The 21,987-nt window shown below is 44.8% G+C and overlaps 1 protein-coding gene across 8 annotated transcripts in view; it reads right to left on the bottom strand.

The window, feature by feature from the left end:
- The window catches only part of LOC309529633 (uncharacterized protein), a 69,547-nt gene that overhangs the window by 35,288 nt on the left and 12,272 nt on the right, over positions 1–21,987 (bottom strand). For 7 of the 8 annotated variants that reach the window (XM_082218046.1, XM_082218049.1, XM_082218045.1 and 4 more), the window contains 4 exons: positions 15,854–15,962; positions 13,912–14,004; positions 10,249–10,355; positions 7,783–7,846 (listed from right to left, as the gene is read on the bottom strand). In XM_082218046.1, coding sequence (XP_082074172.1) covers positions 7,783–7,846; positions 10,249–10,343 — 159 coding nt within the window. In that variant the 5' untranslated portion in view covers positions 10,344–10,355; positions 13,912–14,004; positions 15,854–15,962. The remainder of the gene's footprint in view (positions 1–7,782; positions 7,847–10,248; positions 10,356–13,911; positions 14,005–15,853; positions 15,963–21,987) is intronic. The other variant, XM_082218048.1, reaches the window with a different exon arrangement.

Raw genomic sequence — 21,987 nt, 5'->3', positions numbered from 1 at the left:
TGTATCGTGGCAAAATAATATAAACTATCTTGGAGATTGTTTGACTAGAAAGCTGAGATATAAATCCTCAAAATACACAAATAAACGCATGTTATTACCTAGGACGACATGGTGAGATGAAAATGCATTTCTGGTCTGGAGCATCCCCTCCAGTCCTGTATTTTAGGTTATAAGGCAATCAATTTCTTCTTGAAAAAAAGAAATGAAAGAGATCCAGGCTGAAAGAAGAACTAACTAGGCAAAATAATGGCTCCTGAAGTTGAGATGCAATTATAAGCCTCTTCGTGGCCTCAAACATATTATGCTACTAGCATGTTCTCCTCCTGTTCACCTGCTGCAGGGGAGGATGCTAAATTGCTTTCTTGTTTGTATTTTGGTATGGTGCTCGTCTCTTTATTACTAAAAGCCCTCCATTGATTCAGCTCCCCCCCCTTCCCGCATTCTCCCTGTGGCACATGCATTAGGCAAGGCTAAGTGGATAATGGAGCAAGAACAATCATAAGGATAATGGTGGGTTACAGAAACAATTATGTAAGGAATAACACATGACAGGTGATCTAATCCAAAATATATAGGCTTGCTGCCATCTCCACGGGAAAATTATGAGACTCTGGGACAAAGGGCAACTGCGTTTCACCAGGCACACCCAGCATGTTTGTGTTAACACCGGCTACTGTTTATCCGTCACACGGGAGTATTCTTATTATTACTGTTATTAATATTGTGCATGCATTTACATTCCTATCTCAAGAGTGCAGGAAGAGCCCTGCTAGTACATACTAAAAAAAAAGCTGATATAGGCCACATTCACACCACACATTCAAAGCGTGATGGTACGACTTTAAAGAGGCCTGCCTTCCCCCAAAGGATCCTGGGAGCTGTAGTTCAGGCATAGGCAGACTCGGCCCTCCAGAGGTTTTGGGACTACAACTCCCATCATCCCTAGCTAACAGGACCAGTGGTCAGGGATGATGGGAATTGTAGTCTCAAAACATCTGGAAGGCCGAGGTTGAGGAAGCCTGGTGCAGGATAACCTCAGCCTTTCAGGCTGATTGAAAACAACAGCATACAGAACAAATCCAAGTTTTCCTATGCCTGCCGTAGTTTGTTAAGGGTGCTGAGAGTTGTTAGGGCACTCCTTTTCCCCACACAGAGCTGTGGGGAAAAGGGGAGTCCTATCAGCCCGAGTCAACTGTCAGGGATAGTCCTGCAACATCTGGAGGACCACAGGTCCCCCAATGCTGCCTTCAGCCAGGCTTCCTCAACCTCGGCCCTCCAGATGTTTTGAGACTACAATTCCCAGCATCCCTGACCACAGGTCCTGCTAGCTAGGGATCATGGGAGTTGTAGGCCACAAACATCCGAAGGGCCAAGGTTTAGGAAGCCCGCCTTAAGCTCTGTAAGGGTGCTTTTCAGTAAAGCCAGACTTGATTGCTGGGTGAAATGGAAAAGTTGTAGCACCAGTTTATAGGCAACAGCTTCAAATGCGTTAGTGATTTAATTCCTGTTGGGCAGTCAGATGCGATGCTCTTTCGGAGTCCTGACAGAATAATTTTTACATCAGCCCCCACCCCCATCTCACCAACTGCCTCCCTGGCAAAGTGCCACCTGCCTGCCTGGAATCAGTGCCCCCATGGCGTGTCGTTTCAGGGCTTTGTGGGAAACTAAAAGGGCAAGAACCTTGCAGCCTCCTGCCAACTGAGGTAAATTCCAAGCCCAGGGAAGCAGGCAGGCTGGCCCAAGGAAGCACAGGCAGCAGCATCCGTGGAGAGTTGGCAGCTGCCCAAAGATGCCAGGGCGTCCTGAAACTACAGCGGTGCAAGTGCTACGGATCTGGCCCAACTGCTGCCAAAGCAGGACCCTGGGATCAGAGAGCGGGGCTTGCTGAGAAACATGGACGCCTTCCAGAATTATGAGAAATGGCCGTAAGCAAATTTGTAACCTCTTACAAAGCGATGCAAGGGGATTCTGGGGTGGGGTGGAGAACCTCAGGCCTGGGGGATGAATACTGCTGTGTAGTCCTCATAACCCTCCCTAGGCCACACACCGTCTTGTCCAGGCCTGTTTCACCTCCCTAGGGTTTTTGGCTGGCTGCAATGGGTCCTTGAGCTCTGATATTGCTTCCTGTGTGCCTGGATAGAGGGTACAGAGGTGTGTGTTTGTAGAAACTAGCCAGTACAGTGGTACCTCGGGTTAAATATTTAATTCGTTCCGGAGGTCCGTTCTTAACTTGAAACTGTTCTTAACCCGAAGCACCACTTTAGCTAATGGGGCCTCCTGCTGCCGCCGCGCCGCTGGAGCCCGATTTCTGTTCTTATCCTGAAGCAAAGTTCTTAACCTGAAGCACTATTTATGGGTTGGTGGAGTCTGTAACCTGAAGCGTATGTAACCTGAAGCATATGTAACCTGAGGTACCACTGTAGCACAAAGGCAACTTTTACATTTGTTGCTCTGCCCACTTTTGCTTCTGGCTCCTCCCACTACTGCCATGTGGTTTCTCAGAATGGAATGTGGCCCTCGAGCTTCTCCACCCCAGGACTAATGTATATGTACGAGTAACCATAGATGGCAAAGCCATTCCCTCTAAACCATGGTCACTTGTCAGTCAGCTGATGTCAATGGGTAATGTCAGCTGATTGTTGTTGTTTAGTCATTTAGTCGTGTCTGACTCTTCGTGACACCATGGACCAGAGCACGCCAGGCACTCCTGTCTTCCACTGCCTCCCGCAGTTTGGTCAAACTCATGCTGGTAGCTTCGAGAGCACCGTCCAACCATCTTGTCCTCTGTCGTCTCCTTCTCCTTGTGCCCTCCATCTTTCCCAACATCAGGGTCTTTTCCAGGGAGTCTTCTCTTCTCATGAGGTGGCCAAAGTATTGGAGCCTCAGCTTCAGGATCTGTCCTTCCAGTGAGCACTCAGGGCTGATTTCCTTAAGAATGGATAGGTTTGATCGTCTTGCAGTCCATGGGACTCTCCAGAGTCTCCTCCAGCACCATAATTCAAAAGCATCAATTATTTGGCAATCAGCCTTCTTTATGGTCCAGCTCTCACTTCCATACATGTCAGCTGATAGTGGGGTTCAATTCTGCACTGGCTGTGCATGCCAGTTCCCTGCTTAGACCCTTGCAGAGATCAGGCTTGGAGTCTCTGCTCATCATCTGAGCACAGATGCTGAAGCAGACTCAGCTGAAGAGTGGAGCATTCGGTCCTGCCAGGTGCTGCTTCGCCAGTGTGTTTCATGCAGGAAATGTACTGACAAAGCAGGTCAACCTCCCCTCATCCCTGCAAGTTAACTTTGATAGGTGAGTGGGACTGCCTGACGCCGGATGATTGACAAGTGTTTGGCCCTGCCTCCCTGTGAAAGTTGGCCCATGAGGTGAGGGGAGATAAAGATCTGGAGCACTAGGCCTAAAAGGCCCCCCCCCCCCCAAAATATAGACAGACACTTGGAATCAGCTCTGACGGCCCCATCACTCCTAAAGGTATCAGAAGAGTTGTCAGAAGGGTCCTGCATGACTGCTACACAAGATAAGAAAGCTGAAGGGAAAAATAAAGTCCTTCAGTTTTAAAAAAATTGTTTATTCTCCTTTGTAAAAAGTATTAAAGGTAAAGGTAAAGGTACCCCTGCTTGTATGGGCCAGTCTTGCCAGACTCTAGGGTTGTGCGCTCATCTCACTCTATAGGCCGGGAGCCAGCGCTGTCCGCAGACACTTCCGGGTCACGTGGCCAGCGTGACAAAGCTGCATCTGGCGAGCCAGCGCAGCACACGGAACGCCGTTTACCTTCCCGCTGGTAAGCGGTCCCTATTTATCTACTTGCACCCGGGGGTGCTTTCAAACTGCTAGGTTGGCAGGCGCTGGGACCGAGTGACGGATTCGAACCGCCGACCTTTCGATCGGCAAGTCCTAGGCGCTGAGGCTTTTACCCACAGCGCCACCCGCGTCCCTAAAAAGTATTAGGGGCTTTTAAAAAAAATATTGGTTTCTTTGCCTTCCACCTTGTTTTTGTAAATGCCTCTGGAAGCTCTTTGAACAGAAGTCTTTTCAATATATTTTTTAAAAAACCTCGGAATAAGGTCCAGTGCTCATTGAACCAGACTGGAATTATGGGCTGGGGTGGGGGGAAGGCTTGTACATTTATACATATCTCCCACAAAAGGAGGAACACGAACTACACCCCTAGACAGTTAATGTACTTTGACATCAGGTAGAAAACGGCTATTGGATATGCATGTATGCTGCACCCACAAGGTATTAGTGGTATACCAGCAATTACTAACAGTTTGCAAAGAGTTCTACGCCTGCAATATTCTGAGTATTATTTTTGTTTCCAAATGCTTTCATTTCTGCAGCAGGCTTTATAGATAATGAAATCTACTACAGGAGAGGGATTGTGAAGCGTGCCATCTCTTTAACATGATGCGCAGGTTAATATATGCAGGCTGAATCTAAAACCGGGAGGACGGCAGCAGAGGTTCGGCAGAGAGCTTTATCCCATATTTCCATACCTAGAAAGCAGGATGCATTCTGGAACCATAATAATTGCTCGCAATGGGGTGCAGGGGGTACGAGGTGGTTAAGGCACAGCAGGTGGGCAGCTAACGCAGGCACCACTTCTGGGAGCATAGCTAGCGTGCAGCTTATTAAAAAACAGCCTGATGGGGTCAGTAGCCCAGTCTCAGAATACCACCCAAGAACAATTCAGTTTTAATAGCTTTTACTATGTATTTCATAAGCATGCCCATTGAAATTGAGTCATCAAAGCCTCCCGGTTCCTCCAAGACAGATTTTAGCCCGAGAGCTTGGAGTAATTATCCCACTGGATGTAAGCCTGTGTAGCTATTTCAACCTCGTTCATCATTTCAAACAGCTACATACTCTGCCTGCTAATTTCATCAGATGGATTAGCCTCTCTTACTTGTCTATCTTTTTTTTATATTTCTGGGGGGTGAAATATTGCCTTTCCCCCGTTTTAATAAGCTGAGCAGGCATGCACCGCTGCACCGCTTCTGACTCCTATTTCTTTCAGCTCAGGGAATGACCTACTGAGGGAAGATGGGAGAGTAAATGTGAAGGTGAAAAACTTGACCACTCTTACCTGCAGGCTCAAACCAGCTGTTTCAAGCTGTCTAAAAAAACAACAACAACCCAATAACAACACATTGGTTCATCTTTTCTCATCTGTTCCACATATATACAAAATGGTTGGCTTTCAAATTGTTTTTGCTCTTCCTTTTTTTTTTTTTAGTTTCTCTTACGGGAGACAGATAATCACATTGCAGGAAGCTGGAGTTGATAACGTAGGGTTGCAACTCAAGCAGCAGTGCAGTGCTTAGCTACTCAGAAATAAGTTCCACTAAAGTGCAGAAGGCTTACGCTCAGGTAGGAAGGGGGGGGGGGAGGGAGAGAAACTGACATTTTAAACTCAATCCAAAACAATATTAGAACCAAAATACAGCCAGCCTTTGAAATTTGCACTTCTCCTAGTTTCCTGATGCTGTTCTCTAACCAAAAAGTCTTTATGCACATATATGGGGAAAGTGCACAAATATGAAAATTTTGTTGGAAATGACATATATCAAGGGGAAATGATTGAAAGAATGTGTATATTATTAAAATCTGCATATGAAAATGTGTTTACAGTGGTACCTCGGATTAAGTACTTAATTCGTTCCAGAAGTCCGTTCTTAACCTGAAACTGTTCTTAACCTGAAGCACCACTTTAGCTAATGGGGCCTCCTGCTGCTGCCACGCCACCGAAGTACGATTTCTGTTCTCATCCCGAAGCAAAGTTCTTAACCTGAAGTACTATTTCTGGGTTAGCGGAGTCCGTAACCTGAAGCGTATGTAACCTGAAGTGTATGTAACCCGAGGTACCACTGTATTAGGATACGTTTGCACCAAAATTTTCATGATTATTTTTTTTAAAAGCAAACCGATGCAGAAATGTTGAATTTATGACCTGACAAATGAGAAACTGAAAGAACTGAAAGGGACAGATACTTCCATATTTACTCCCAGGCTACCGGGTATACGCAGAACAAACTTAGTTGGTCTCTAAGGTGCTACTGGACAATTTTTTATTTTTTTATTTTTTTTCAGTGTAAAAAAATGTTAAGTAATTAATCAAGCTTTGGTTGGTTGATCTGTTGGTTGAATTGGCTGTGCTATGGCAATGTTAACCCTAGGGGACCAGCTTCCCAGCACTGCAAGGCAATAGGCTCATCTTATTTGAGTCAGTACTTCTTGAATCCTGGGGGGTGCAAATGAAAATGGTTGGCACGGTGAATTTTGTGTCAGTTCAGCAGATTGGACTTGATTACCTTTGCATTGCTTCAAGACTTAAGAGTCCGTGCCTCTAATTATGGGTTCCAAAATTTATGAATGGCAGGCATGTATCTTTAAAGTAGAGCAGGTTCGACTCTGCAGGGAGCCATCTCAGTGCCACCAAGAGCAGAAGATGACGGCAAACTAGAGTTGAAAGTTTCAGATAAATAGTTGGAAGCTCCATTGCTATTGCTGCCTTGTGAATCCATATAAGTGTTTGACTTAATACTAATGATCTTGATACTGGTACTGAACCATAACTAATGTTACAAATTTGCAAAAATTAAAAGAACATCACCTAAAATATCAATGAGTCCTAAGATCAAGGTCGTTGCAAATGATATGGATCTTGTCTAACTACTTGGATAATTTAGGTATAATTGAAGGATCTCTTTCCAGCATTTCACCACTTCCTAACACTGGTTTTTGCCTTCCTGCTGGTACAGGCTATAGTTCAGTTTGTTACTAAAAAGGACTTTGATTTTAGTATATTAACAATCAGATAGCACCCCTTCCCACACAATTTCTTTCTTTCTTTCCCATGAGTAAATAAAGTGTGTTTCCTCTCCCCACTTGATGACCACAATTTACACTATTATTTGTGTATTCAATGCTTTGCACTAATCATGCTCCCTCTGTGGGCCAGAAGCACCATTCATGTCAACAAGGAATCAGGCCTTCAGGTCTTGTGGGAACTCCCTCCCATAGAAATACAATTCTCAGAGTGGTTTACAATCAATCCCTCTTCACAGGGAACTCTGAGAATTGTAGCTCTGTGAGGGGAATAGGAACCTCCTAACTCTCTGCACTCTTAAGAAACAACAGCTCCGCCTCAGAGGTTGCCTCCATGCCCCAACCCCCCAAAAATAAAAAAGCTGTGTAGAAGCTCCACACCCAATACCCAACACCCGCAGAACCTGGACTTCTGCCTGCCTTGACTTGAGAAAGGAAATCCATGCTTTATAATACTGGACTATGTACATTGTAAGATAGGAAGTCGCAGTGTGCACCAGCCACAAGATTCGATTCACTTCAGGAAGTGGTACAATCTGTTCTGAGTCACTCCATAGTCTGTCCGATTCAATTCATGCTCCAGGTTCAAAGCAGCTTCATTAAAAACAAAGCTCCATTTCCTATATTTCGCTATTATGGAGAATCAAAATATGGCTATAACTTTTTCCCTTCTTGAAAGAAATGGATGAAACGTACAGCATAGCAGCCTCTCCAGAGTGGATTAAGCCTGCCAAATTGCAAGCAAATACCTCCAGGGTTTGGGGGTCTGGACTCTTTGATTTATTTATTTTTAGAAGGAGGAACAATCTCCTTCTTGTTTTATTTTGGGAGAACTGCATGGAATTTGTAGCCATGGTTGCCCCTTTGGAGTGCACAAACCCTACCAAATCGCAGAAGAATAGCTGCAGTGACACCTATGACAGTCTGAAGTGTGCCTCACTTACCTGTGTTTTGTGGGCAAGTTCTCTGCAATTGCAAACATGAGAAAGCTGCTCTTCGGTAGCATACCTGCCATATTACAGAAATGTAAGGATTAGCTTTTGTGCTATATGAATTTAAAGTTGAATGGGGTGAAATAAACAGGATTCACTTTCCTCCATGTGCTTTTGTTTATTGAACCATTGCGATTGGAGAGCCATGGAAGGAATTTCCTCTATTTGAAAATGAGATGTGTTGCTCATAAAGGAGTTCTCCTGCCCCTCTCCTTCTGAACCCCTGCCCATGTTTCCCTTATGCTTTGTTAATTTTGCTTCTGGCAGGAAGCTCCAACCCATAGTTTTTCTCTGGCAAGACACACTATCATGTGCGCTTTATTCAGGGTTGTTGTTGTTGTTTAGTCGTTTAGTCGTGTCCGACTCTTCGTGACCCCATGGACCAGAGCACGCCAGGCACTCCTGTCTTCCACTGCCTCCCGCAGCTTGGTCAAACTCATGCTGGTAGCTTCGAGATCACAAAATGCCATGAGGCACACTTTGGTCCATGATCTGCAATGCCTAGTGGAAGCTGTGCTTTGTACTATCAATGCCGCAAATCACCCACAGATCATCTGATACCCTCCAACATTTCTCCAATGAAAATAGGGATATCCTAAGGAAAAGTGAAGGGACGCGGGTGGCACTGTGGTCTAAACCACAGAGCCTATGGCTTGCCAATCGGAAGGTCGGCAGTTTGAATCCCCGTGACTGGGTGAGTTCCCATTGTTTGGTCCCTGCTCCTGCCCACCTAGCAGTTCGAAAGCACGTCAAAGTGCAAGTTACCTTCCCGCTCCAGTGGGAAGGTAAACGGCATTTCCATGCGCTGCTCTGGCTCGCCAGAAGCGACTTAGTCGTGCTGGCCGCATGACCCGGAAGCTGTCTGTGGACAAACGCTGGCTCCCTTGGCCAGTAAAGTGAGATGAGCGCCGCAACCCCAGAGTCGTCCTAACGGTCAGGAGTACCTTTACCTTTAAGGAAAAGTGGGACATTCTGGGATCAAATCAGAAACCAGGATCCAGAACAGCCCCTGGAAAATATGGACACTTTGGGGGGGTTGTCATTCTCAGTTTTCCTCTTGTCTTGGACTTTGCACAGATCAGTTGCATCATGGCTAACAGGAAGCTGCTCTGTACCAGCTCAGACTATTTGGCCATTTACTCCATTGTTCTCCACTGTAAGTGGAAACAGCTCTCCAATGTCTCAGGCAGAAGTACCGTACTTCCCATCACCTGCTTCCATGATAATTTTTACTGCAGATGCCAGGGACTGAACCTGCTGTCTTCTTCATTTAAATCATGTGCTCTGACACTGGGCTATGGCCTTTTCCCACGAGAGCTCCCACATGCTCTGTGCCTGGGGTGGACTGGGGTACTCACACATGACTGGTGAACTTACTTGGCTCCTGGTCTGCTTGGGCATCCAGGGGCTGGATTGTGCTTCTTATTGATTGGTTAGTCTTAATTGCAGGTGGCTAAAAGAACTGATGCAAGATGAAAGGGAAAGCATGACTTCACAATGCCTCCGTGTGACATAAACCTTACAAACAGAATAGCCAAGTTTACAGTAAGCAAGAAAGATGGCTAGGGTTAACTCAATATAATAGAGTAGGCTTTCAATCAGAGTTAAAATATGTCTTTTAAATGCAAATAAAGAAAAATGATGGGCATTCACGTGATTGACAGCCTCTCCAAATAGAAGTGTTGCTATAATTAAGCAATAATGTATGAGTGAGTGTACATTATGACAAATTGGAAGTTCGGCTGATTAGATTGAGCATATAAACTGTCAGTATAATTATCACATTTTAATCATTTTTCTCCATTTTTTTTATAACACCATTGTCTTCAGACTCATTTGGTGCTTATTAGATTGATATTCTAAGAGGAACCGTACAACATAAAACATGTCCTTTAACAGGATGAACTTTAGATAAGACTTCAGGTATGTCTATAAACATTTATAATGGTGGCTGTTGTGCCTTCACATCCTTTTTCATCCCATGTGCCATTTAATGCCAGGCGCGTGTCCCTTTGATCATGATAGAATATGCTCAGCTTAAAATTCCATCGTGAAATACTGCACTGGCCTACAATGAAATGCAAAGCCTGGAAGTAGTGTTCACATGAGACAGCCTTGGCCAACCTGGTGCCCTCTATATGCTTTGTAGTGCAGCTCCCATAACCCCCAGCTGGCATGTCTTGGATCTAAAGGGCACCATATGGTTGAAAGGGCTGTAAGTGTTTAGCCTGGAGAGGAGAAGATTAAGCAAAGCAATGATCATGGTCTTCAGCTACAATGGTACACTGATGACACACAGCACTATTCTACTGAGAAGAGGCTGTGTATTGTCTGGACTGTTGCTTGGGCACATAGCTTTCAACTTTCAGATTAGAAAATAAGGGATCAGCAGCCAAAATAAGGGATCAGCAGCCTCACCTGTCCCAGGCACTCCTGTCTTCCACTGCCTCCCACAGTTTGGTCAAACTCATGTTGGTAGCTTCGAGAACACTGTCCAACCATCTCGTCCTCATGGTTCAATGTTACTAGTGAGCAAAGTTACCCAGTCAGGATTTGAATCTTGGTCCTAACTTTTGGGGTTAAGTTAATTTTTAGCTGTCCATTAATACTGACAAACCATATCTCTCATTCATCTCTCAGATCCCCTTGTAAATCTAAAATACTGACCTCACCACATCCTGTGGTAAAAAAATTCCCCAAGTTAACTACACATTGTGTGAAGGTAAGTGTGTGAAGCTACAGCATTCCTACTATCAGCCTAAGTGACACATTCTCTCTCTCTCTCTCTCTCTCTCTCTCTCTCTCTCTCTCTCTCACACACACACACACACACACACACACAGTAGAGCCCCTCCAAGCCAAAGGCCCAAAGGCAGAAAGCCCAGCCAGCAGCCAAACGAAGCCTCAAGCGGTGGTCCCCACAGTGCAGCAACCCGGCAAAGGGATACAGCAGCAAGGAAAACCACACCGTCACTTCTCCGCTGGGAAGCGCTAAAGCAAAGGCGAGTCCCCAGGCAACACAGCCGATTTGATTGGCACAAGGCATGCAAGCTCCACCCCCCAGTCCTTCTCAGACTCCTTATTGGTGAGCAACGCAGCCGAGCAACGCAGTTGAGGAGCCTCCCTGGCCGGCAGGGAGGGAGAGGAGCTGCTTCCTTTGAAATCTGGGAAATTTACAGGATATCAACAATCCGGGATAGCAGCAGGAAACGGCGCTGGAATAAGGGAGTTTCCCACCAAATAAGGGAAGGTTGACAGCTATGCTTGGACACAGCGGTGAAGTGGATGCTAATAAGCAGAGCTTGAACCCAGGGAAGATGGAAGAGGTTCTCATGTCTAGGAGTATTGCTAGTTGTCTCTCTTCTGAATGGGACTGTATTCCCTTTGAAAGAACAGGTTTGGAGTTTGTGTGTGCTCCTGGATCCATCTATTCATCACTGGAGGCTCAGGTTGCCTGATGTCATGGACTGGCTAGATACAGAGGAGTAGTGGGGAGTAGGGGCATAAGGCTTCTGCCACTGCTTCTGGGTGTCTCTTTGCCACAGACTCTCCTGTTCACTATACCCTGTTATATCTTCAGCTTCCAACACCTCGCCTTCCAAATCTTCTCCCTCTTCTCCCACTCATCATCATCCTACCACCACTCACTGGGCTTTGAGCCTTCTTCCTTTAGGGGTTCCCTAGCTGGTGCCTCCCACAATTTCTCTGCATCCAACCAGCCCATAACACTGGTTTCAGCTTCCTCCTTATTAATCCCTATAGAAAACAAGGAGCAGGAAGAGGGGAAACTAGAATTAGATGGCTTCATCTGTCATTGGCTATGGCTCCACCTGCTGTTGACCTTCCTACCATCTGCCATTACCAATCTCAATGGGCAGTAGTAGTACATCATTCAGAAGGCAAGGTTCACTGTGGATGTCCATCACAACACGCTGTCCAAACTAAATATTTTTGGGGAGAAAGGGAAATGCTATTTGCGCCTCTCACCCCTTTGAAAAATTGTTACTCTGTCTGGTATAAGAACCAAGATAGGTGGACAACAAGAGAGCTGGTTTGGGTGGGAAGAGGACCAGTGAGTTGAAGCCCATGATCTATATAGCTTTGATCCAGAGAAGAACATGGCGGACACGTGTCTTTGATTAATAACTCTCTTATTTCACAATAGGTGCTGCTTCTGCAGTTTTTTTGCCTTCTGGTATAGAAATAGGGGGGGGGATTTCCATGTGGAATGGGCAGATCTTCCATCTGCTCTGGATTGGGGTAGTAAGCATGGGAGATCAGTTCTGCTTATTTTCATAGAACCGAGTGGCATTCGCCAAATGGAACGAAACGAGGAACAAGTTCTCTTTCCAGAGCAGTTCTTCAAAGTAACTTCCCATGCACGTGTACAATATTACTCTACAGATTTGCTATTGAAATGAAATACTGCAGTGACCTTTTTAATTCCCCTGATTTTTTATAATCTTTGAAATTTAGCACAACAGCAGGAGTTTAATCATATTCACTGATATAAAAGCCAAAATAAGGCACCTCTACATTCAATTAGAGATATGACCTCCAAGGTGCCAGACTCTTCAGAGATTCTGTGAATGTCTCCAAGGACAATTACATCAATGAGGCATGGGGCTTCCTCCCCTCATTTCCTTCATCGCAACGCAATCCTATGCATGTTTACTTAAAAAGAGGTCTCGCTCAGTTTAGTAAGGCCCACTCCCAAGCAAATGGGCATAAAATGGCAGATTTAGAGCCAAACTACATGTTGTGTTACTAACGGGTTGTATTAGTGTGTACACTAATCAAAGCAAGCATTCTGCCACCAAACCCCCCAAATAAGGGCTGCAGGATAGGATTAATCCTTCCTCCTCTCCAATTGTTGCTAAAAATCCCCCAAGCTGCTACCCCCCGCCACCCTCTCGCTTGCAGAGGAGTGCCTGCAAAAAGGTTCTCGGTATTATTACTACCATGATTTATTAATGATATAATATAATTTACTTGATATACCACTAATGCCAAAAATTGCATTCTAAGTGGTTTACAAATGGCCATCCAACCTCTGCTTAAAAACTACCACGTTCCAAAGGAGTCGATTCCACTGTTGAACAGCTTTTACTGTCAGAAAGTTCTTTCTAATGTCTGCATACATTCCAGCTTGTCCATATCCTTCTTAAATTGTGGTGTTCAGAACTAGACACTCCAGACCAAGGCAGAATACAGCAGTACTATTACTTCCCTTGATCAGGGCACTATACTTCTGTTGATGTAGCCTAGAATAGCATTAGCTTTTTTGGCTGCTGCATCACACTGTTGACTCATGTTGGGGTTGTGTTCTACTAAGACCCCTAGATCCTTTTCGCATGTACTACTAGTAAACCAGGTATCCTCGATCTTATATTTATGCAGCTGGTTATTCCTGCCTAAATGTAGAACCTTACATTTGTCCCCATTGAAATTCATTTTGCTAGTTTGGGCCCAGTTCTCTAATCTGTTAAAGTCCCAGTTCTGTCTTCTGCTGTGTTAGCTACCCTTCCCAATTTGGCGTCATCTGCAAATTGGATGAGCATCCCCTCAATTCCTTCATCTAAGTCATCCAGGACAGAACCCTGTCACTTTATTCCAGGATGATGAGGAACCATTAGTGAGCACTCTTTGTGTTCATTCAGTCAACCAGCTACAAATCCACCTAACAGCAACCTTGTCCAGCCCACATTTTACCAGCTTTTCCACAAGAATATCATGGGGGAGTTTGTTAAAAAACCTTACTGAAATCAAAATATACTATGTCCAAAGCATTCCCCTGATTCACCAAGCTTGTATCTCTATTTTTTTAAAAAGCAATGAAATTTGTCTGGCATGACTTGTTTTTGAGAAACCCATGCTGGGCCTTAGTAATTACAGCATCCTTTTATAAGTGCTCACTTGCCTGAGATTACCCAGAAAGATTCATAGCGAAGAAAGGACTTGAACTAAGATTTCTGACTTTCAAATCTGACATCTTTGCTGTTGTGCTTACTGTATCCCATTCATTAGGATAACTGCAAGGTCAGAAAATGAGCATTTAGTTTTTAGAACAACTTTAATTACTTGTTTTGTAGGTGTTCTCATTCTTTTGGTGCATATGTTGAGATGTGTGCAAGCATTCATATACTGAACTGCATGCATATGTCCAGTCATTGCCTATAGAAGTGAAGATATCAGTAGAGTGATTGTCTTGTTCTTCCATACAATTTAACAATAAAAACATTCAGAGCCAATTGGATTTTTCATCAATCACCCTGATCACAGTGGCTGTATCAGCAAAGGGTTTAAGAGGGATGATCCGTTATGTCACTTGAGGCACGGGACAAAAACATCACTTTCAAAACATTAATGCCACAACAAAGCCCCTCTTTTTTTTGTCAACCTGGCATCAGTCAAAAGGCTTATGATGCAATTCCTGCCAAACAGGGTGAGCAGAAACGCTTGACAAGCCTCTTACACAGCTTGGCGAAGTATCCTCTTCATTTTATGCCAGACATAAGTGGCAAACATTTTGGTCTTAACTCTGTATCAGTCAGGGTGTATAACATTTTGCATTTGCAAAGTCAAAGTGGAGATTTTGAACGTTGGAAGGGTGGATGTTAATTTCCGCAATCTCTAGATCCCCGGCTTTAAGTTTGAAATTTTGTAATGAATGGCCACATAAACCATGGTTGTGCATGGTTTATCTGCCTTGACAAAAAGTGGCTCAACAGTCCTTAAACCCATTTAAGTCTGGCTACAGTTCAGGATGCTGTCATGCTGTTCAGTCATGCTGGCCACATGACCCGGAAGCTGTACGCCGGCTCCCTCAGCCAATAAAGCGAGATGAGCGCTGCAACCCCAGAGTCGGCCACGACTGGACCTAATGGTCAGGGGTCCCTTTACCTTTACAGTTCAGGATGCAAACCCACAGCTTGAAGGATAGATATAATGATTATGCCTATATTTAACCTGCTGGCATCAATCTTTCTTGAGAGACAGTGGAAAGCACCTCCAGGGGTGAAGTCAAACCATTGTGTTGGCACCTAAGTGACCTCCCTGGAGCACAAGCTTGGGCAGTATGCGTGGAGGTCCTGGGATGCCCAGACAACAAGACTCCCCTCTCAACCTCGCTGATGCGGTCCAAAGGGAAGCAGAGCAGTATGTTTGGCACCAGCCTGGCTGCAGGAGTTGCCAAAAGGAGGCGCACTACCCTTCCTCTAACATCCCATACACCCCAATAATACTTAACCATGGTTAAGGCAACCCCCATTTTTCTAACGTTGTATTTTAAAAGATTGTAAGCCGCAGATCTCACTGGTGTGTCCCTATACATATTCTCTAGGGATAATTCAGCAAGATGCACCATGATTTCATTGTGCTATTTGGATCTTTACCAGAGTTAAAGCAATCATGGTTAGCATTTTGCAGGACGTCTCCATTTTACCAAAGATGTTTGGTTCTCAAGAAGCAAAAAAAGAGAGAAGTATTTGCCACAAATTTCCTGCTCAATATAGTATACCACTTTCCCTTCCAATAAATCCAGGAGAGTCCATGCTACCAACTTGCAAAGGATTCATGGTCAGTCAAACACTCCGTGACACACCTTTTGATAGATAGATGCTGTGATAATCTCATCTTCCATGCTATAGTACTTATGTTTACCATTAAGTCATTTGCCCATACTTATATCTTCTTGACATGTTTTGGTAGGCTGCAAACTATTAGAAAAATACATCAGAGTGGCAATAGCTTCTGAGGGGCTGAACATTCACACAGGGACCTTTAACAAGCAGTTTGTGGCCATTCATTACAAAATTTACTGCAAGATACTTTATGTGCTTCTGTATCCCACACATAAAGAACTGTGCAGTAGTTTCAATAAAATTTGTGTGAGATACTTTATGGGACTTAATCTTGGCAATGTGGTGCCATCAGGAAGACCTAGTATCTGTGTATTAGACTTCAATTTGGAAGATTTTCCAAGTAAATGGCTAAATCATTATTCAGTTGAATGATAACTTACTGTAAACAGTATGTTGCTTCTGGATATATCACTTTTGATCAATAGGTTTTCTGTCTGACTCTGCATCTGTTAATATTGTAGAGTGGCTGGACTGAATGCTTCAAACATTCTAAGTGGAAGGAGAGAGTTCATTAACAAAGATTCACTTTTTAAATATATCATAGGATTCACATATAAAGATAATAATAATAATAATAATAAATTTTATTTATATCCCGCCCTCCCCAGCCGAAGCCGGGCTCAGGGCGGCTAACAACAATAAAACAGTACAAAGGTACAACATAAACAACATTCTAAAATCATTCATTATAAAAATTAATTAATTCAAGCCACTAGCAACCATTGGGCCAGAGCTCTGCGAAGATTGCCGAGGGAGGGAGTCAGGCTGTGCCCTGGCCAAAGGCCTGGTGGAACAGCTCTGTCTTGCAGGCCCTGCGGAAGGATGTCAAGTCCCGCAGGGCCCTGGTCTCTTGTGACAGAGTGTTCCACCAGATCGGAGCCACAGCCGAAAAAGCCCTGGCTCTAGTTGAGGCCAGCCTAACTTCTCTGTGGCCTGGGACCTTCAAGATGTTTTTATTTGAAGACCGTAGGTTTCTCTGTGGGGCATACCAGGAGAGGCGGTCCCGTAGGTACGAGGGTCCTAGGCCATATAGGGCTTTAAAGGTTAAAACCAGCACCTTAAACCTGATCCTGTACTCCACTGGGAGCCAGTGCAGCTGGTATAGCACCGGGTGAATGTGATCTCGCAGCGAAGACCTCGTAAGGAGTCTCGCTGCAGCATTCTGCACCCGCTGGAGTTTCTGGGTCAGTCTCAAGGGCAGCCCCACGTAGAGCGAGTTACAATAATCCAGTCTGGAGGTGACCGTCGCGTGGATCACAGTGGCTAGGTCAGGGCGAGAGAGGTAAGGAGCCAACTGCTTAGCTTGGCGGAGATGGAAAAATGCCGCCTTTGTTATAGCTGCAATCTGCGCCTCCATGGAAAGGGAGGTGTCGAAGATTACACCCAAACTCTTAACGGACGGTGCTGGCACTAATTGCGCCCCCGCAAGAGATGGGAGTTGCCCCCCCAATCCCATATCGCCCCGTCCCAGCCACAGGACCTCTGTCTTCGAAGGATTTAGCTTCAACCGGCTCCCACGTAACCATCCAGCCACAGCTTCCAAACATCTGGTCAGTGTGTCTGGGGCCGAGTCAGGATGGCCATCCATCAACAGATGCAATATTAAGGCTGCAATCATGTCACATTATATACCAAGATAAGAGTCGGCTAATTAGTACACGTAAACTCAAAGCAGAAACTCTTTTTTTGGAGGAAACCATTCTCCACCCCCCTGAAATCCAAAATCTGCCATTTTTTCACATTTCACTTTTATGTACCAGTGACGCCCTCCAAATTTCTGACAACAGCTGATACAATGCAGACAAGCATGATGCTGACTGGACTGTTGAAAGTTGAATCAGCACTTTTCAGTGGATTTAATAGAAATTTTGAAGTCACATTTCACAGATTGAATTCCACAGCCACGGTATGTAATTCCAGATACGAATGGTAGAGATGAAAGGGGAGAAAGAGCAAATGCCAAATCACATTTGAATTTAGACTTAAAAATCTAAATTGTTTCTGTGGCAATTGCACGGACTTTTCTGGCAAGAAGTAAATGTGGCAGTAGGAAGTCATGGAAATTTTTCATTGGCTGACTGACTGATTTGATTTCTAGGCTGTCTTTCAGTCCTGAAGGATTGCTAAGACAGTGTCAGGGCCCAGCTCTGAGCAATAGCCTGGTTCTTGGAGAGCAACTCAGATGAAGAGGAGCCAGTCAGGTCCATCTGACAAGCAGCAACACAGGCAGAAATGCTGGAAAACTACAATGGCCCTGAGCCCATTGGATTGGAAGCCTCTGAATCAGGGACTCCTGCATCAGAAACACTGGAGTCTAAATCCAGTCCCGTCCCCAATGAACTGACCACATAAGAGTCTCCTATATCTGGTCCAGCATCCTGTTTTCACAGTGGCCAGCCAGATGCCTGTGGAAAGCCTACAATGAAGACACAAACACAACAGCATTCTGCTCATGTAGCAACTGGTATTCAGAGGCATGCTGCCTCTCACAGTGGTGACAGAACATAGCCATCATGGCTAGGGACCCACAACCCCAAATCAACCCATTAAGACAGCAAGGAGCTTGGAGGGAAAATGCAAATGCCTTCTCTTTCTTTCTAATCTGTAACCTAACCAAGCCACCCATGGTTCATTTGACCGACTTAGAGGCCAGACAATGGAAGCCCCATGCCCGAGAAACTGCTGCCATCAGTATTCACATTAACAGACCTCAGCATCACTATGCACACTGTGCTCATCACCTAAGCGGGGAACAATATCTTAATGGTATGTACACTTACATAATTCTAGGAACACTCTCCTCAAGTTACTGAGCCTATAAGAGTTATCTGCTTTAAAACATTATGGCCCAGTCTTCGACGGATGTTTACTAGCCTCAATTGTTTCAATCCTTGTCATCTTGGCTTCCCTTCCTATTTGCGGTCCCAGGTTCCATCCCAAGTATTTTTAAAGAGTCACTAGCAGCCAGTGCCCATAATACTGTGATAAGCAGATCCATCACCTGCCTCAGTAAGACAACTTTTTATGTTCCACCATCTCCCATCATTGGCTTTTTCCTGGATGTTTCTATATAAGCATAGGCACCTTATTATTTAAGTGGTTGGATGCCTGATCCCCAATAATCCTTGAGGAACTGCTTGACTAACCCCTGGTACCTTAGCACAGAATAGAGCCTCTTGTTCTGTCCAAGGCAGTGGTCTCAGCTCAGGGATAATGTGGTTCTAGCCCGGTAGGGACTTATGGTGAGCACAGAGGTCAGGGACACCCGATCATGTACCTCTAACACCAGTTTCAAATCCCAGCCTAACTCATATTCCAGCAAGGCAAGCTCAAACAAAGCAGAGAACGAGTCCAGATAAAGAAGGGAAGGGCAGAGGTTCAAGTACAAAAAGTGAAAAACGTAAGGTGGGTGGCACCCTGGATAACTCCAAAAGGAGCCTAGGCTTAACAGAGGAAGAGAACTTTTAAAATTGAACAAATGAATAACAAAATCTGTCCAGGTGAAAATCCCACAAAGGATATGTTCTTATTTCTTTCTTATTTGTCCACAATAAGCAGAGACTAACAACTAAATGTTGCAGTGTTTCCTCAGCCCCTAGAAACAAGCCCTGTAAGGTGCTCCAACCAGCCTGGAACAGGAACCTAGAAGCACAGATGTGGAGGCAGGAAAGGAAAAAGGACACCCCTTTTTCATTTCTACCCTACTGAAACTACTCTGCACGGTGCTATTAAGTGCTCAAGGGCTCAGTGTTTTATTGCTGTATCATTTGGCGTGGGGTATCTGGAGAGTGGAGAAGTGGAAATATGCCTTTCCCCCTTCCCTGTCCCAAAGCTTTCACATATAGCATGGAGAAGATTCACAGATACTCTTAACCCTAAGCTCCCTTCTAGGATACCACAAGCAGTTAAGGGATCAAGCAAAGCAAGTCCTTCCATCCCTCTCTGAAATATACTCGGAGTTGAGTGTTGATTTCATGCTCTTTATTTCAGCTCATGGTTAACAGTGAGTGAGTGCTTTCCCCCCAAACCTCTGGCTATATATACATTATTTACACAATGGGTCCCATGTGATTGGCTGATTCAACTCCCCTCCTGGAGCCTGATTGGACTGTTCCTGCAGGCCAATCAGGATGCTGATTCACTTCCTCCTGGAGCCGGACTGGGCGGCTCCTGCAGATCAATCAGGTTGCTGCCTTCTAGGATCCTACTTGCCTATTGTTCTAGGATCCAAGCTCAGTACATAACACTCTCCACATTCCTTTAATCTGCAAACTGAAGTCATCAATGTTTCATAGGTCTTGGGAGTCACTGAGCATAGAAAGGCATGTCTTTTGGATTTTCAAAACTTTTATTTCCTAGTACAGAATACTTTAGGGTTCCTGGGTTGCTCCTTGGTTATAAAGAAACCTACCTGTTATGTCTGGCTGGCCTCATTTTTCTTCCCAACTGATGGTCGTGTGGCATGAGGCCACCCAAGTTTGGTCATAGAGGGAAGGATGCCAGAGCTCCATATCTGAATGTCTCAGAAAAGTATGAATAATCCACATCATAGAATTTAAAATATATCTATTTCTCCTTTTTTATTCAATTTTTCTATTCTGTTCCTCCCTGAAGAACTATTTCAAAGGTTATCATAATAAAAAAATTCCTTCCTGTAGCACCTTAAAGACCAACTAAGTTAGTTCTTGGTATAAGCTTTCGTGTGCATGCACACTTCTTCAGATACACATGTGTATCTGAAGAAGTGTGCATGCACACGAAAGCTTATACCAAGAACTAACTTAGTTGGTCTTTAAGGTGCTACAGGAAGGAATTTTTTTATTTTGACTATGGCAGACCAACACGGCTACCCATCTGTAAAGGTTATCATGTTTATGTAGAATGGCAAACACTGAGAATAACCACTTTATGACCCATGGATGTGTCAGTTTGTAGATTATTTTATGTGTATTGTTTGCATAGCATCAAGTATATGAAAGTACAGTGGTACCTCGGGTTAAGTGCTTAATTCGTTCCGGAGGTCCGTGCTTAACCTGAAACTGTTCTTAACCTGAAGCACCACTTTAGCTAATGGGGCCTCCTGCTGCTGCTGCGCCGCCGGAGCACGATTTCTGTTCTCATCCTGAAGCAAAGTTCTTAACTTGAAGCACTATTTGTGGGTTAGTGGAGTCTGTAACCTGAAGCGTATGTAACCTGAAGCGTATGTAACCCGAGGTACCACTGTATATATAACTAGAGGTTTTGGGGGAAAGCACTCACTCACTGTTTAAAAAGGTAAAGGTAAAGGTACCCCTGCCCGACGGGCCAGTCTTGCCAGACTCTGGGGTTTGTGCGCCCATCTCACATCTATTGGCCGGGGGCCAGCGCTGTCCGGAGACACTTCCGGGTCACGTGGCCAGCGTGACAACGCTGCTCTGGCGAGCCAGAGCCGCACACGGAACGCCGTTTACCTTCCCGCTGGTAAGCGGTACCTATTTATCTACTTGCCCCCGGGGGTGCTTTTGAACTGCTAGGTTGGCAGGCGCTGGGACCGAGCAGCGGGAGCGCACCCCGCCGTGGGGATTCGAACCGCCGACCTTTCGATCGGCAAGCCCTAGGCGCTGAGGCTTTAGCCCACAGCGCCACCTGCGTCCCCTACGCCACCCGCGTCCCCTAACTCACTGTTTACCATGAGCTTAACCCGAGGTAATATTTCTGGGTTAGCAAAGTCTGTAACCTGAAGCCTATGTAACCCGAGGTACCACTGTATCAGTTTTGCAAGGTTATCCTATCACAGCAATGGAAGAATGCAAGGATTTTTATTTCTAACCAATATCCCAAAAGAACCATCCAAGAAGAAAGGGAAAGTCACGGTGCTGTATAGTTTTAGCCATAGAAGTTGAAGGCAGTTGCTTATAACTGGAGGCTGTAGAAATCTGCATGGCAAAATAGAGCTAGCCACAGCATTGGAGATACAGGGTGGGCAGGACAACCCCAGCTGATGTCAAGTTTATTTACATAAATTATTCTAGTTGCAGAACTTGTGGGAAAGGGATTAAATTCGGCACTCTAGAGACCCTTCCTTCCTTCCTCTCTGCTTGATATGGCACAAAAACCCCTCATTTCTCTTGCTTTCTCCCACAAAGAAAGGTACTTTGAGATCAGAGGGGTAAATTCAGAGAAATGGCCATATGTTTTGGCACATAGCCCTTTTTTTTCTTTAGTGGAAAATTAAACCAATAGCAATCACCCTCAATAGCTCAGTTGGTTACAGCGTGGTGCTGATAACGCCAAGGTTTCAGGTTCCAACTCTATGATTCTATGATCATTAGTATTGTGACCACACAGAGATGTTGCAAGAACTCCAAATTCTCCGCAGAAAAAAATTTGAGAGGCTTTGAAAGTTTGTTAGGAAATGAAACTGTGATTTCCCATTTGCAATAAAACCAAGATTCGAAGCAGTCTTTAAACCTTCTTGTTGCCTTTCAGGAAGGGCTGTCATTTCATTTCCAAGCCACCAGATGCCAGACGTCTA

The sequence above is a fragment of the Podarcis vaucheri genome, assembly GCF_965113315.1.
Source record: "Podarcis vaucheri genome assembly, chromosome: 3".
NCBI lineage: Eukaryota > Metazoa > Chordata > Lepidosauria > Squamata > Lacertidae > Podarcis > Podarcis vaucheri.
Note: the sequence above shows the minus strand (reverse complement) of the source record. Positions and strands in the feature narration are given on the sequence as shown.